At 37.9% G+C, this 12,993-nt stretch overlaps 1 protein-coding gene across 2 annotated transcripts in view; it reads left to right on the forward strand.

The window, feature by feature from the left end:
• Positions 1-1,956: 1,956 nt before the first annotated feature.
• Positions 1,957-12,993, forward strand: part of ddx10 (DEAD (Asp-Glu-Ala-Asp) box polypeptide 10) — a 35,604-nt gene continuing 24,567 nt past the window's right edge. For both annotated transcript variants that reach the window (XM_046868255.1, XM_046868256.1), the window contains exons 1-10: positions 1,957-2,233; positions 4,588-4,648; positions 4,747-4,877; positions 4,974-5,132; positions 5,590-5,710; positions 5,871-6,060; positions 6,592-6,718; positions 6,935-7,097; positions 8,143-8,227; positions 11,102-11,203. In XM_046868255.1, the coding sequence (XP_046724211.1) occupies positions 2,057-2,233; positions 4,588-4,648; positions 4,747-4,877; positions 4,974-5,132; positions 5,590-5,710; positions 5,871-6,060; positions 6,592-6,718; positions 6,935-7,097; positions 8,143-8,227; positions 11,102-11,203 (1,316 nt within the window). In that variant the 5' untranslated portion in view covers positions 1,957-2,056. The remainder of the gene's footprint in view (positions 2,234-4,587; positions 4,649-4,746; positions 4,878-4,973; positions 5,133-5,589; positions 5,711-5,870; positions 6,061-6,591; positions 6,719-6,934; positions 7,098-8,142; positions 8,228-11,101; positions 11,204-12,993) is intronic.

Genomic DNA, 12,993 nt, shown 5'->3' on the forward strand with positions numbered 1-12,993 from the left:
TAAAGAACTCTGGGGCCTTCCAGAAACAGATTCAAATTTAAATGACCTGTCAGTTTTACATACACACCGATTTATTCCATTTAACGTGATTCTGATCCATCTAATGATCCAAGCTCTTATCACTCCTCACACAGCTCCATGTTTCTTTAGCTCTTCTAACACTTCTCGACTGGTCCCACACTGTCTCTCAGGGTAGGAGGTAGATCTTCATCAAGACTCTTTTCTGTTCTGAGGTGGTAGAATAAACTTCCCCCAAATGTGAGAACAGCCGAGTCACTGCCTATCTTCAAACAGTGGGTAAAGACCTACCTCTTCCTACAAACACTTACATTTACATTTACAACATTTAGCTGACCTACTTATACAGAGCGTCATACAAAAGTGATTTGGGTTTCTATCCAATTAATAAATCTCATTTAAATTAGCACTTATTTTTCTTGTTTATATTGTCTTTAGGTTAAAAATTAAATTAAATGCTATAATTGTTCCCAATAGAGTTTAGGCTGGTAGTATTCTAAGTTTGCAACCTAGTGAACCAGTGTTCATTTATTCGTTGATAGAGACTTCAAAACATTTTTGCATGTCGCTCTGGATAAAGGCGTCTGCTAAATGCCGTGAAAGTAAATCTCTTGAAAGAAAGAAATCTCTTGCCGGGTTCCGGGTTGTTCAGATGGTTGCATGGCCCATACCCCTCTGTGCTCCAGGGGTGCTGTATCATGGCTGACCCTGTGCTCTGACCCCAGCTTCTCAACATCGTTGGATATGTGAAGAAAGAATTAGTAATTTGATGCAAGTAATTGCATCTATTCTTCCATCTACAAAATGTGGAAAGTTCAGTGAGTGTGAATACTTATGCAGGGCATTGTATATACATATCACAAATCATCTGTCTGGACAACAAGGCAAGTAACAAAAGTAGAATCAAATTCCCAGTTTCACAATCTCCCACCACCTGGTTGAGGTTTTACTCTGGATTTTCAGGTTCCCTTCCACTATCCAGTGGTGGACAGTAATTAAGTAAATGCAAATCGTTACTGTACTCAAGTAGCTTTTTTTTTTTTTTTGCGTATCTGTACTTTACAGAAGTATTTTCATTTGGGGAGACTTTTACGTAAATTCTATTACATTTTAAAGTCTAACTTTTTCCTTAACTACATTTTGCGAAATCAGTTTATTTATGAGCGGGTAAAAACTCAATTGCTCAAACATGCAGGAAGCCACTAATCAGGGTCGAGCGCTCACTCTGTTTTGAACTTGTTTTGATTGCCGCTTGATGGTATCTACTTATCACCAGCATACAGTTCAGCATCATTTTGAGAGGAATAAATGATGGAAGAAACTTCTGACTCGAAATCGCCACAACACCCGTGGCCTCATTTGCGTGTTTTTTTTAAGTAGTTTGAAGGAAATTACTTAATGGGGTCTTGATATTTGTTAGAGATATCAATAAGTGTTTGACTCATTAAAATAATTCTATTAATAGGTTGTTGTGCTGAGAGTAACATTCAAGTCTTTTCTCATAAACTGGTGTTGATTAAAGAGGAATCTTGTGACAAAAATGACATTATAGCCATAATAAATCATAGTACTTTGGATACTTAAGTACATCTGAAGGCAGATATTTTTGTACTTTTACTAAAGTAGAAGTGACTGTAAAGTTTAAATGGAGCACTTTTACTGGAGTAATATTTTACCTACTTTAATATAAGTACATAGTTTGTGTACTTCGTCCACCAATGCAGGTGGGTGGACTGGTTACGATAAATGACTCATAAATGTGTAAATGTGTCCCATCTGGAATATATTGTCCAGCACTGTGAGTTTTGACCAGGATAAAGCTATTATTGCAGATAAATTGTTTATCAGATTAATTGCAGATTAATGATCCTATCGAGTATTTTACTCCAAACCGACATGGGGCGCTAATAAGCTGTTCGTCCAGTCCACAGCGTTCACACCAGAGTTCACGAAGAACAGAACAACGTTTCCTCCACATGCTGGATCGTATGAAGTGTCTTCACCAGTTGAGTGTTTACGTAGATTCATTGCGAAGAAAATGCGAGTAAAGAAGGGCAAAGAGAAGAAAAATCTTCCTGAGGACCCGGTGAAGAATTTTGAGAAGTGGAGGAAGAGGCATGACAAAAGCAAGAAACAAACTAAACGGCCGACAAAAAAACGCGACTGGGAGATAGAGAGAGAAAACATTCAGAAGCTGGTCGCCAAATACACAGAGGCAAGTTAACTTCCACTTCTGTCCATCCTGATGTGCACACTATTGTACTAGATAGAATAAGAGAAAATGACACAACCAGGGATCAGCATTCTGAGTATATATCAGATAGTATGCACAGAGAATGGGCTTTGCTGCTTCTATACTGTTTCAGGTTCATTCTATTATTGTTTGTTGTACAGATCGGATTAAAATCTCACACTACTAATATGATGCAATGCTGATATTTAGGAAAAAGTGTTTCTGGGTTACTGATCATAATGTTGTGGGTTCGAGCCCCAGCGCTGACAAGCTGCCACTGTTGGGCCCTTGATCCAGGCGCTTGATCCTCTGTGCTCCAGGGCTGCTGTAACATGGCTGGCCCTAGCTTCCTGACAAGCTGAGATCTGGGTAGCTCAGTGGTTCTGGATTACTGATCTGAAGGTTGGTGGAAGGTCCAAGCCTTAGTATGGCCAAGCTACCACACTTGGGGCCCTTGAGCAAGGCCCTTAACACTCTGTGGTCCAGGGCCTTTGTATCATGGCTCCTAACATCACTGGGATATGCAAAGGATGATTTTCTTTTTGCTGTAATGCACATGTGACAAGTATAAAGCAAATTTGTCTGTCTGTCTTTGTCTGTCTATCTATCTGTCTATCTATCTATCAGTCTGTCTATAATGCATGGCTCAACCGGGTGGAAGGTGCCGTGTTTCATATTTGGGTTTCCTGTGAAATATATTTTTAATATAAACTCTACACACATTTAAATCAGACTCATCTTCTGCTCATTTTCTCCCCATTTCAGTTTTTAAAATTTTTGTTTATTTTTTATAATTTTTAAATGACACTTTTGGTGGCAAATCACTTCATTTGTTTTAGTTTCATAAAGTGAGAGCGCAGAATTCGGAAAAAAAAAATAGCCAAACAAGTCTGTAATCAAATTTACATGTAAACCTGGCATCTACTGCAACACTATATGGTACTGTCAATTTGAAACATAAAATTGTGTATTCGAACAAGATTAGTGATGCAGCATGAAAAGCAGTTTATATGATGATGTTGACACGTTAGCTGTCACTCTTCCTGATATAATAATGTTGAGCTTTTAATGATAAGGAAACAGTGATCCATTTTCTGTAAAAAAAAAAAATAATAATAATTAAAACACTTGAAGAATCTTGATAGATTTGTAGTCAATTCCCCCCAACAGCTAGTAGCTTTTGCCACCTCCTGACTCCAGCGTCCTGTTTTAAACCTGTGATTGCGCTACTGTGTGCGGGGAGGAATTGTATAATGTGAGAGCCACTGGGAGCAAAGATCTCCTGTGGGTTTCTGTATTACTCAACCGCAGTCCGAGTCTCTGGTTGATGGTGTTGCTGTGACTGCGTACTGTGTTATTGAGTGGTTGCTGGTTCCTTCCGCAAATCTGACCTAATGCCTAATATGCTTACCAGCAGATTGTGTATGGTAGTGTGAAGCTTTGATTTCACTTCTTCAGAGTCCTGATGTGATCCATAACTTGGGTTACTGGCTGTATGGAGTTTCACATGTTTTTGCGCCTGTATGGGTATTTTCTTAGTGCTCTGGTTATTTCTACCTCCCAACAGTGGCAGTAGGTGAACTGATGACTCAGAATAGCCCCTAGGTACAATTGTGTGTATTCATGGACCCCTGTGGGTTGCTGTCCTATTAAGGGTGTAGTAATTAGGGCTGGGCGATTTATTCCATCATTTGCGACACAGACAACAAGCTGAATCTGAAGGATGCTCAAAATTTGAGATGTCATTAGCGGTATCATGCGTTTTCAATGATGCTTTTCAAGTTTTTCTCCTCCTCTACTAGCAGTTGTTGACTGATTAATACGTCCCACATGAACACGACTGTTGTGTGTAGTTACGAAATTACTTAAAAAGCAATATCGACAGGAAAATAAACTTCTTTCTTTCTGGGGTCGTAAAAAAAAATAAGATTAATCCACAAGTTGAAAAAATTTGCAATTAAAAATGCGGATTGCACATGGAAAAAAAAAAAAAACTTAACCATGAATATACCATATATCTTTTTTTCCCCCCATTTCGCCCAGCCCTAGTAATTATTATTCCCGCGTTATGTTACGGATCCACTCCAGCACTGAGGAAAACAAAGTGGTACCTGGTTGATTATCCTAGTGTTGGAGTTATTACTCCAAACTATGTGTCGAGTTGAAGTTTCTTAATTGTATTTTGGACAATAAAAGTGTAAAACCAGTAAACAAAAAAAACAAAAAATCCTGTTGTGGCTTGTGAAATGCATGCTTTTATTCTGTGTTTGCTTTTTGAGAACCACCAGTTCTTTGATCATTTAAAAAATTGAGCGTCTATTATTTTTGTCTCGCAGATAAATGCGAAAGAAGCCATCAAGTTCTCTGATTTTCCGCTATCAAAGAAGACCCTGAGAGGTACTGAACATTTTCGTCATTTTATGTCAATGCTGGGTTTTCATTTTCTAGATTTCTACCAGTACAACTACTGTGTTTGTGTGTTCTCATTTTGCCAGGTCTATTAGAGGCTCAGTATCGGCAGCCCACAGAGATCCAGAGACAGACCATTAGCTTCACTCTGCAGGGAAAAGATGTCTTGGGTGCTGCAAAAACCGGCTCTGGAAAAACTCTCGCGTTCCTCATTCCAGTAAGCGATTACTGTTGAATGACCGGGAAAAACTCTATGATGTTCGATCCATAAGGCAACATGCATAAATTAATGTTGTTGTTTTTTTCTTGCAAGGTGTTGGAATGTCTGTACCGTAACCAGTGGACGGCCATGGATGGTCTCGGCGCTCTTATCATCTCTCCCACACGAGAGCTGGCTTATCAGACTTTCGAGGTCCTGAGGAAAGTGGGGAAGAACCATGAATTTTCAGCTGGACTTGTTATTGGTGGAAAGGTGTGTGTTTAAGAGAAATATTGTGCTGAAACTGGTACGTCAGTGGTTGTACAGTAAGAAGAGAGGACATAGGAATAAATATTGGGAATTATTAAAGGTTTGATGGACATTTTTGAATGCGGGTTATGATATTAAGTATCGGATCAATCCATCCTTAGAATCATAGCTGTTCCTTTTCCCTACATGATCTATGAATAATGTAAATAAAAGTTTTCATAATGTTTAGCCTGATTGTGTATGACATATGTTTTTGGTCTCCCTGTTCGTCCAAGGTTTTTCTCATTGCGATATCTCTTTAATGAGTGCTTGGATAAATAGAAGTTTGATATGGAATTATGATTGAAACTAGATTTTTTTAATTGACCTGTATGACAAGGTTTTCTGTCTTCAGAATGATTTACTTTCCACAAATTGCAGTACCTGTGATTAATGCTTATTAAAAATGTATCTTGGCCAGGACCTCAAGGACGAATCCCTGAAGATTCATCGCACAAACATCATCATCTGCACGCCCGGACGCCTGCTGCAGCACATGGATGAAAACTCCAGCTTCCATGCCTCAGACCTGCACATGCTCGGTACATACTTGCTCAGGGTCACGTAACTGATTTGGATTTTCTTATAGCACTTGACCTTGTTCAAACTATTATATTGTGCTTTTACATGATCACTGGAATAATCTGTCGCCATTGTTAGATGATTTCATTAGATAATGTTCGCATGTGTTTTCTCTGGCAGTGTTGGATGAGGCCGATCGAATTTTAGACATGGGCTTCGCTGACACGCTTAACGCCATTGTGGAGAACCTTCCAAAAACCAGACAAACGCTGCTGTTCTCTGCCACACAGACCAAGTCTGTTAAGGACCTGGCCAGACTCAGCCTGAAGAACCCAGAGTATGTATGGGTTCATGAGCAGGCTAAATTCAGGTACGACCACCGACTGCTTCTATTATCACTTTTACACCAATGAGTTATAGTGCAGCCAGAGAAGATTCAGACACCTTTATATGTATGCAGCATTGTGAAAATTCTTGTATATATTTGTTTAACATGAGTCCACAATCTCATAATGACAAAGAAAAACACCTGCTCAGGAGAAGGTTCCATTTGGTTGCTCACATGATCTCTGGATCTCCACCAGACTTACCATCAGGTTCATGCAATAGTATTATTCAAGTAATGAATAAAACATTGGTGTTATTGGTAAATGTTGAACAGTTTTGAATTAGTGAATGAAGCTGTACATCCTAGGAAGCATTATAATATGATATAAAAAAAAAATGGCCATGTGCACACAGTCACTGCAGAAAGCAGAACCTTTAATGGTACAGTCCTGTGAATTTCCGGTTCGAATAAATAAGCCTATATAAAATGTAAAAGAAAACAATTCAGTCTTTTTTTTCTTCTTCAATCATTATTTAGACCGAAAGCTGTTTTGTTGATTATTGTGCTCCTCAGCACTCCTGCTACTCTGGAGCAGAGCTACGTTGTGTGTGAACTGCACGAGAAGGTCAACATGCTCTTCTCTTTCTTGAAGAGTCACCTGCAGAAGAAGATTATTGTCTTTTTCGCTTGCTGCAAAGAGGTACATGTTTTGCACAGCACAGTTATTCCAGTAAAAGAAAAAAACCTGCCATAATGCAATAATAAAACTCATACGGGTTTGAACTAAGCTCAGATTGTGAATGCTGTGAAGCTCGATGATGTTAGTTGATAACATTTTCAAATAATTCTAATAATTATTATTTGAATACTTATTAACTTCTTTATAAAATACTCTGCCACCTGTGTACTGTTCCAGGTGCAGTTTTTGTTTCGCATGTTCTGCCGGCTGCGTCCCGGTATCTCGGTTTTGGCCCTGCACGGAAAGCAGCCACAAATGAAGAGGGTGGAAGTCTACAACGACTTTGTACGCAAGAAAGCTGCTGTTCTCTTCGCCACAGACATCGCTGCAAGAGGACTTGGTAACTGAATCTCTTATGTCCTACTTTTAGCATGTGGGTGCAAAAAGACTATTATACAATTTGCAAGTGTAAAAAAAACCCTCTTCTGTTGTTGCACTGGTTTGTGTATTCAACAGGAGAAGTGAGAGGGGGGTGGGGGTGTTGTCATATTTTGCTACTTATTTAGGATGTATAATTTGGGGAACAAACAGCAGAAAAATATGAATATATTAATAATATTGCATTTAAATGACTAAAATGTTACCTTTTTGTTTATGATTTTTTTTTATAAATTAGAATTATGTACTACACAAAGAAAGAAAGAAAAGAAAAAACATTATTACATTTTATAATCTAATACCAGAGATTGTAGTTGGCTTAACAAATGTGATGTCAGTGATATCAAGAAAAAAACTAATACAGACATTTCATATAATGTATTGCGATCAATTCTCCACTGTCATTTTGCTCAGCTTTGCGTTATGTATAAACTAAAGAAGAAACAAAAAACTTTTTTCTGTCCCAGTGTGATTTTCTCAAGATTTACAACACTTTTTTTTTACATTGGTTAAATTAGAAGAACGAAAACCCAAACATTTATAATCTTGTAGCACCTATAGCATACACAGTGTGACACAGTGCACTTCGAGCAGGGTTTTTTCTTTAGAATACGACAATCAGACAAAAAAATATTTGTGCATGTATCTATTATTTTGGTGCCATCAATTTATTCTTCTGTAACAAAACATAGTGTTGATTATATACTTAATAATTATATGTAATATATTTTCCCATAGCTGCAAGGGGTGCAAAAAAGATAGATAGATAGATGATGTTTTATTATTTATGTTCAAGCTGAGATTTGTATCTCAGTACTGGGAAACGAGCCAAAACTCATGTTCTGTTAATCTCACGTACACTGCCAGTGCAGATTAGGTAATGAGAAATGGGAAATCTTCAGTAAAATCACATAATTGGGCAAAACAGCACTGTTTTGATATAAGTGCAAAATGGATGAGTGATTTGAGCTTTAATCCATATGTGGTGTGTGTCTGTACGTGTATAGACTTTCCTGCTGTGAACTGGGTGCTTCAGTTTGACTGCCCTGAGGATGCCAACACATACATCCACAGAGTCGGCAGGACTGCCAGGTATTAAGCAATGTGGGCTTGTTCTATCTAGTTTCTAGTTAATAATAGTAACACATTTCGAAGACATCTCAGTAGATGGCAGTATTACTCAGCTCCTTATCGCTCCAGGTCAGTGATGTGTCCACCGCCTTTATTTATACTTTTGTTATTGTTGTTTGCCTCACCTAGTTTTATATGCACTTTTTTTTCAACACAGGCATTTGATTTGTTGCATGCATGCATGTATGTATGTATTTATATATTTATTTAGCATTTTTTTGCACATCAAACCTAAATCAAGCATTAAAGTGAAACATTGAGCTGGGAGCTGGGTAAGGGCAAAAACAAACAGTGGAGGTCTAATCTTGCAAGCTTTTTTCCCTCCAGGGATAATATACTGCCTTAAAAATGGTAAACTGGCACCTGGAAAAACATAGGCTTGAAAGTATCGGGAGAACATCAGATTGCAACCCTGATGATCCTGATCCTTGTGACCTGAATGGTGGAAGAAAAACATTAACTACATCTTGAACTACATACTATATGCTCTACTTCAGGCACTGTGTTTTAAGAGTTTGTCTCCTTTACAGCAAACAGTCTGTTATACCATACAATACATGTATTCCTCTGTGAATCCCCACAGCAGCCTATAAGATAAGGACATTAGGAAAAAAAGCTACAGTAAAGAAACAGATTGGTTGTTTTTCATGTTTGTGAAAGAGGATGTGTGTGCGCAAACTGTGCAGAGGTAGTTTGTGATGCTATTTATTTTATGTCACACTAAACAATCAATATTTTATTTAAACAAAATTAGTTTTTTTTTTGAGGTGCCAAATGTCAACAAATTATCAATTACTTGGCTCAGACACAGACTTTTTTTTTTTCTTGGAAGAAAATAAACTTCTTATATAGTATCTTGGGTCAAATCTGCATCAGAGCACAATATTCATTTGGAAGTATTAGTTCTCAATATTCAATTAAAAATATTTGAAATTAAATATATATATTGTTTATAGTTCCACTGAAATTCAGAAATGTGTGGTTTTCATTTTTATATAATTGAAATCAGGACACTTTAAATGAGAAATCACACAAAAGTGTAAAAGTGTAGTTTTAGGCTGGAATATTTTAATGGATTTTCATTCACTATCCAGCATCTTTTTCAGCGTGAAAGTGATGTTCAATCAAAATGCATGGACGTGTTTGTAGTACGTGCATGAAAAATGTCTCAAACAGGCGCTGCTCTGTAGTTGGAGCCTTATTTAATACGCTTGGCCCCTTGTGTGTTTCTGTCCCATTTAACAACAGTGAGTGATAGAGATAGAGTTTGAGTTTGAGCCTGGCACACGATCATGCCGTTCACCTGCTGTTGAGTAAATAGTGTGTGTGTGTGTGTGTGTGTGTGTGTGTGTGTGTGATGCCTGACTGAGCTTGTTCAGGGCCTCTGGCTGAACACTGACATCAGTTTTTTCTTTTTGCTGGGTCTTGGCAGCAGTATAGCAGCTGGAACACGTTTCTGTATTTAGACACTTTTGTATTGAGGGTCACAGGAGTTTCTTTTTCACTCAAGTGCACAAAGCTTTTAAAAAGCTTCTTCATCAGCCAGGTCTTATGCAATGAAATCTAGTGGGCATGAATCTAATTTAAGAAATGCAGAAATGTAAGCAGCACCACTGTGCACACTGTAACAACACGGTTATGACTCCTACCTCGTATAGTCTAGACTTTAGTCTATCTTACTTTCTAAAACGAATCCAACTCAAGCAGCTTGTGTGACTTGATACTGATGCAGTGGCATGTCACAGCGCATACTGCTTATTATCCCCAAATTAGACATTGTTTATTATTAGGTGTTTCTATTTTAAGTTGCATTGCAACATTTGAATACTGGCACTGAAATCTTTTCCGTATGCCGTAAACCTGTTACTAACTCGACTAATTTCATCAAGATTGCTAATTTTTTGGCTTGCTCCTAGATCAATGACCTCATTTCATCAGACATACAAAAGTGCATAATTAGGCATGAAATGTTCATTGATAAATGAGGAAAAAATACATCAAAATGTGAAGGAGCAAAGTTTTTATGCCATTTAGGGTGCTTTAAAACCTCCAAGATTGTCTAATCTTCAAATAAGCCTCTATCCACTGTAACCTCAGGTTCCTGTCCCTGGCTGACTGTTGTGGAAGCGGATGCAGCTGCTATACCACCCGTGCCCACCTAAAGTTTGAGGCTTTGTATGAGAGACATTTCTGCTCACCACAGCGTAGTCATTTGAGTGACCATATCCTTCCTGTTAGCTCAAACTCATCTGGCCATTTTCATCTGATCTTTTTGGTCAACAAGATGTTTCCATCTGCAAATCTGATGCTCACGGGTTGGTCCTTTTTTTCACACAGTTCTGTGTGAACTGTTGTGTGTGAAAGTCTCAAGACATTAGCAGTTTCTGAAATACTCAGTACAGCCAGTCTGGCACCAAAATATGTGTGATGTTCCAAGTCACTGAGCTCATTGTTCCTGATTCTGATGTTTGATGTGATCATTAAGTGAAGCACTTTTCCCCACATTGCACAGCTGCCAAATGATTTCCACAGGGATACAAGTTAGTCTGGATGACAGAAAGTCACTCTGCCCTAAAACGCAACAGGACCTCTGTGTGAACGAGACACAGTTCTATAGTAATAATATGAAAAGATTTTGGAAACATAGACCAATAACTTCATATCCCCCAGTGCAACAAAACAAGCAATCATTTGACACCGAACATATGTTTGCCGATGAAATACATTTGGTGTATTTGGAAAAGCATTACAGGTTCAATCATTGAGCAAAATATTCCATTGAAAGGGATGAATTAGGAGCTGTTGTCTTTAATAATCTCTGCTCCCTGTGTACAGGTATAAGGAGGGCGGAGAGGCCCTGCTCATACTTCTACCTTCAGAGGAGAAGGGCATGATTGCTCAGCTCCAGGAGAAAAAAGTCCCCATCAACAAAATTCAGTAAGTGTCCTGCTCTACATGTTAATGAGTGGTAATTTGTAATTAGAGTGTAATATGCACATGGAGGTTTTAAACTCATTTTGGGGGTTCAGGTGCACCTATAATAGTAAGAATGCAAATGGGGCTTGACTGGGTGCCCAAAAGATTGGGAAATGCTAAAAACTTAAAAAACTTTGGGAACTAGAGTTTTTTTTTTTTAAATAGGTTTACATCTAAATAAATCAACTAAGCCAGGTTTCATGTCTAAAGTTTTCTCTACAGTGCTGTACAGGACTAACTGAGATAATTCGGTGTTGGCAACATGGCAGAATAGGTCTGAATTAAATAAAACTGAACCTCCTAATTAAATTAATTTGATCATCCTCAAGGCTATTCAGGGTTTCCTAATTTTAAACTGGTCCTAATTTTCCGATGTCCATGTAACATCTGAGGTTTATTGAAATGCACCTGCAGCACTTGAATGTTTTTTATTTGTTAGTTTCTGTGGTGTTGTAGTTCTTTCTTTCTTTAGTCCAAATATAATTTGCTGTATTACTACTACAAATGAGACCAACATTTAACAGCGAATCAGCTTTCTGTTGCTGGTGTAAATCTGTCAAGATTTGATTTTTTAGCAATGGGGAAGTGTAAGTTTAGCAAAACTTGGCTTGAAAATAAATGTATTTAGGTCGTGGTTAAGGCCAGTTGCTAACGTATTTGTGTGCATGTTTTTGATGTCGTGATATAGGTCTTAAATTTCATTCTTAATGGTCATAAAAGAGGTATTAAAAAGTCTGTACTTGGTAATACCTGCAGTAACCCTGCCAAAACTAATCAGCAACGGCTCGATGCTAAGCAAAGTTATTTTTGCCATCCTGAAGCTGAAACAGCACGTATACATTTATGACAATCATGATTTGCCCTTTTAATAGTTGTGGAACTTCAATGACACAAGTTGGTTCCTGTTTTAACATACAATATATGGACAAAAGTATTGGGGCACCTGACATTTTTCCAGCCATATGTGGTTCTTCCCCAAACTGTGTCTGAGGCACACAATTCTATAAAATGTCAATTGGATGCAGTAGAATTATATTGACACCTGGAATGACAATGTCTCTGTGCACAAATTGAGCTCCATGAAGATATGCGTTACATGGGTGTACTAAAAGACCTTATCTGGCCTTCTGTAGAGCTTTGGGATAAATTGGAATGCACCCCAGGCCTCCTCATCCCACATCAGTGCTTGATTTTACGAACACCCTTGTATCTGAATTATCACCAATCTCCACAAGCTCATTCCAAAATCTACTGGAACATCGTCCTTTAAGAGTGAAGATTATATAACTGCAAATTGGCTAAATGTGAAATGGGATGTTTAGAAAGGACATACAAATCTTATGCTCTTTTGGAATGTATAATGATGCAGCTTTCCCCTTTAAATGTTGTGCTGTACGTTGGAGACTCGTTACAAAAAATAATAAAAAGCTTTACAAGATGAGTAGTGATACTAAATAACACATTTTCAATCTACTTGCTCTTTACCATAACACTGAATGCAATGACTTAATTTTACTCAAAAGATTTTTTTACAAGCTTGGATTTCTTATCTTTTAATTTGAATAGTAATGAAACTGCAGTTTGTTGCTAATGGGGGAAAAAGCTGATGTTATTCATATTCTACTTTCCATTGACAGCACTGTTTGTACAGGAAACTTAGTGTAACTTTTCACACATTTTTGTGTGCTTTTATCATCATGATGCAACTGGAATTCAGTGTTAAAGCGTGCACCAGACACCAAACTGGAAAC

The sequence above is a fragment of the Silurus meridionalis genome, chromosome 15, assembly GCF_014805685.1.
Source record: "Silurus meridionalis isolate SWU-2019-XX chromosome 15, ASM1480568v1, whole genome shotgun sequence".
Taxonomy (NCBI): domain Eukaryota; kingdom Metazoa; phylum Chordata; class Actinopteri; order Siluriformes; family Siluridae; genus Silurus; species Silurus meridionalis.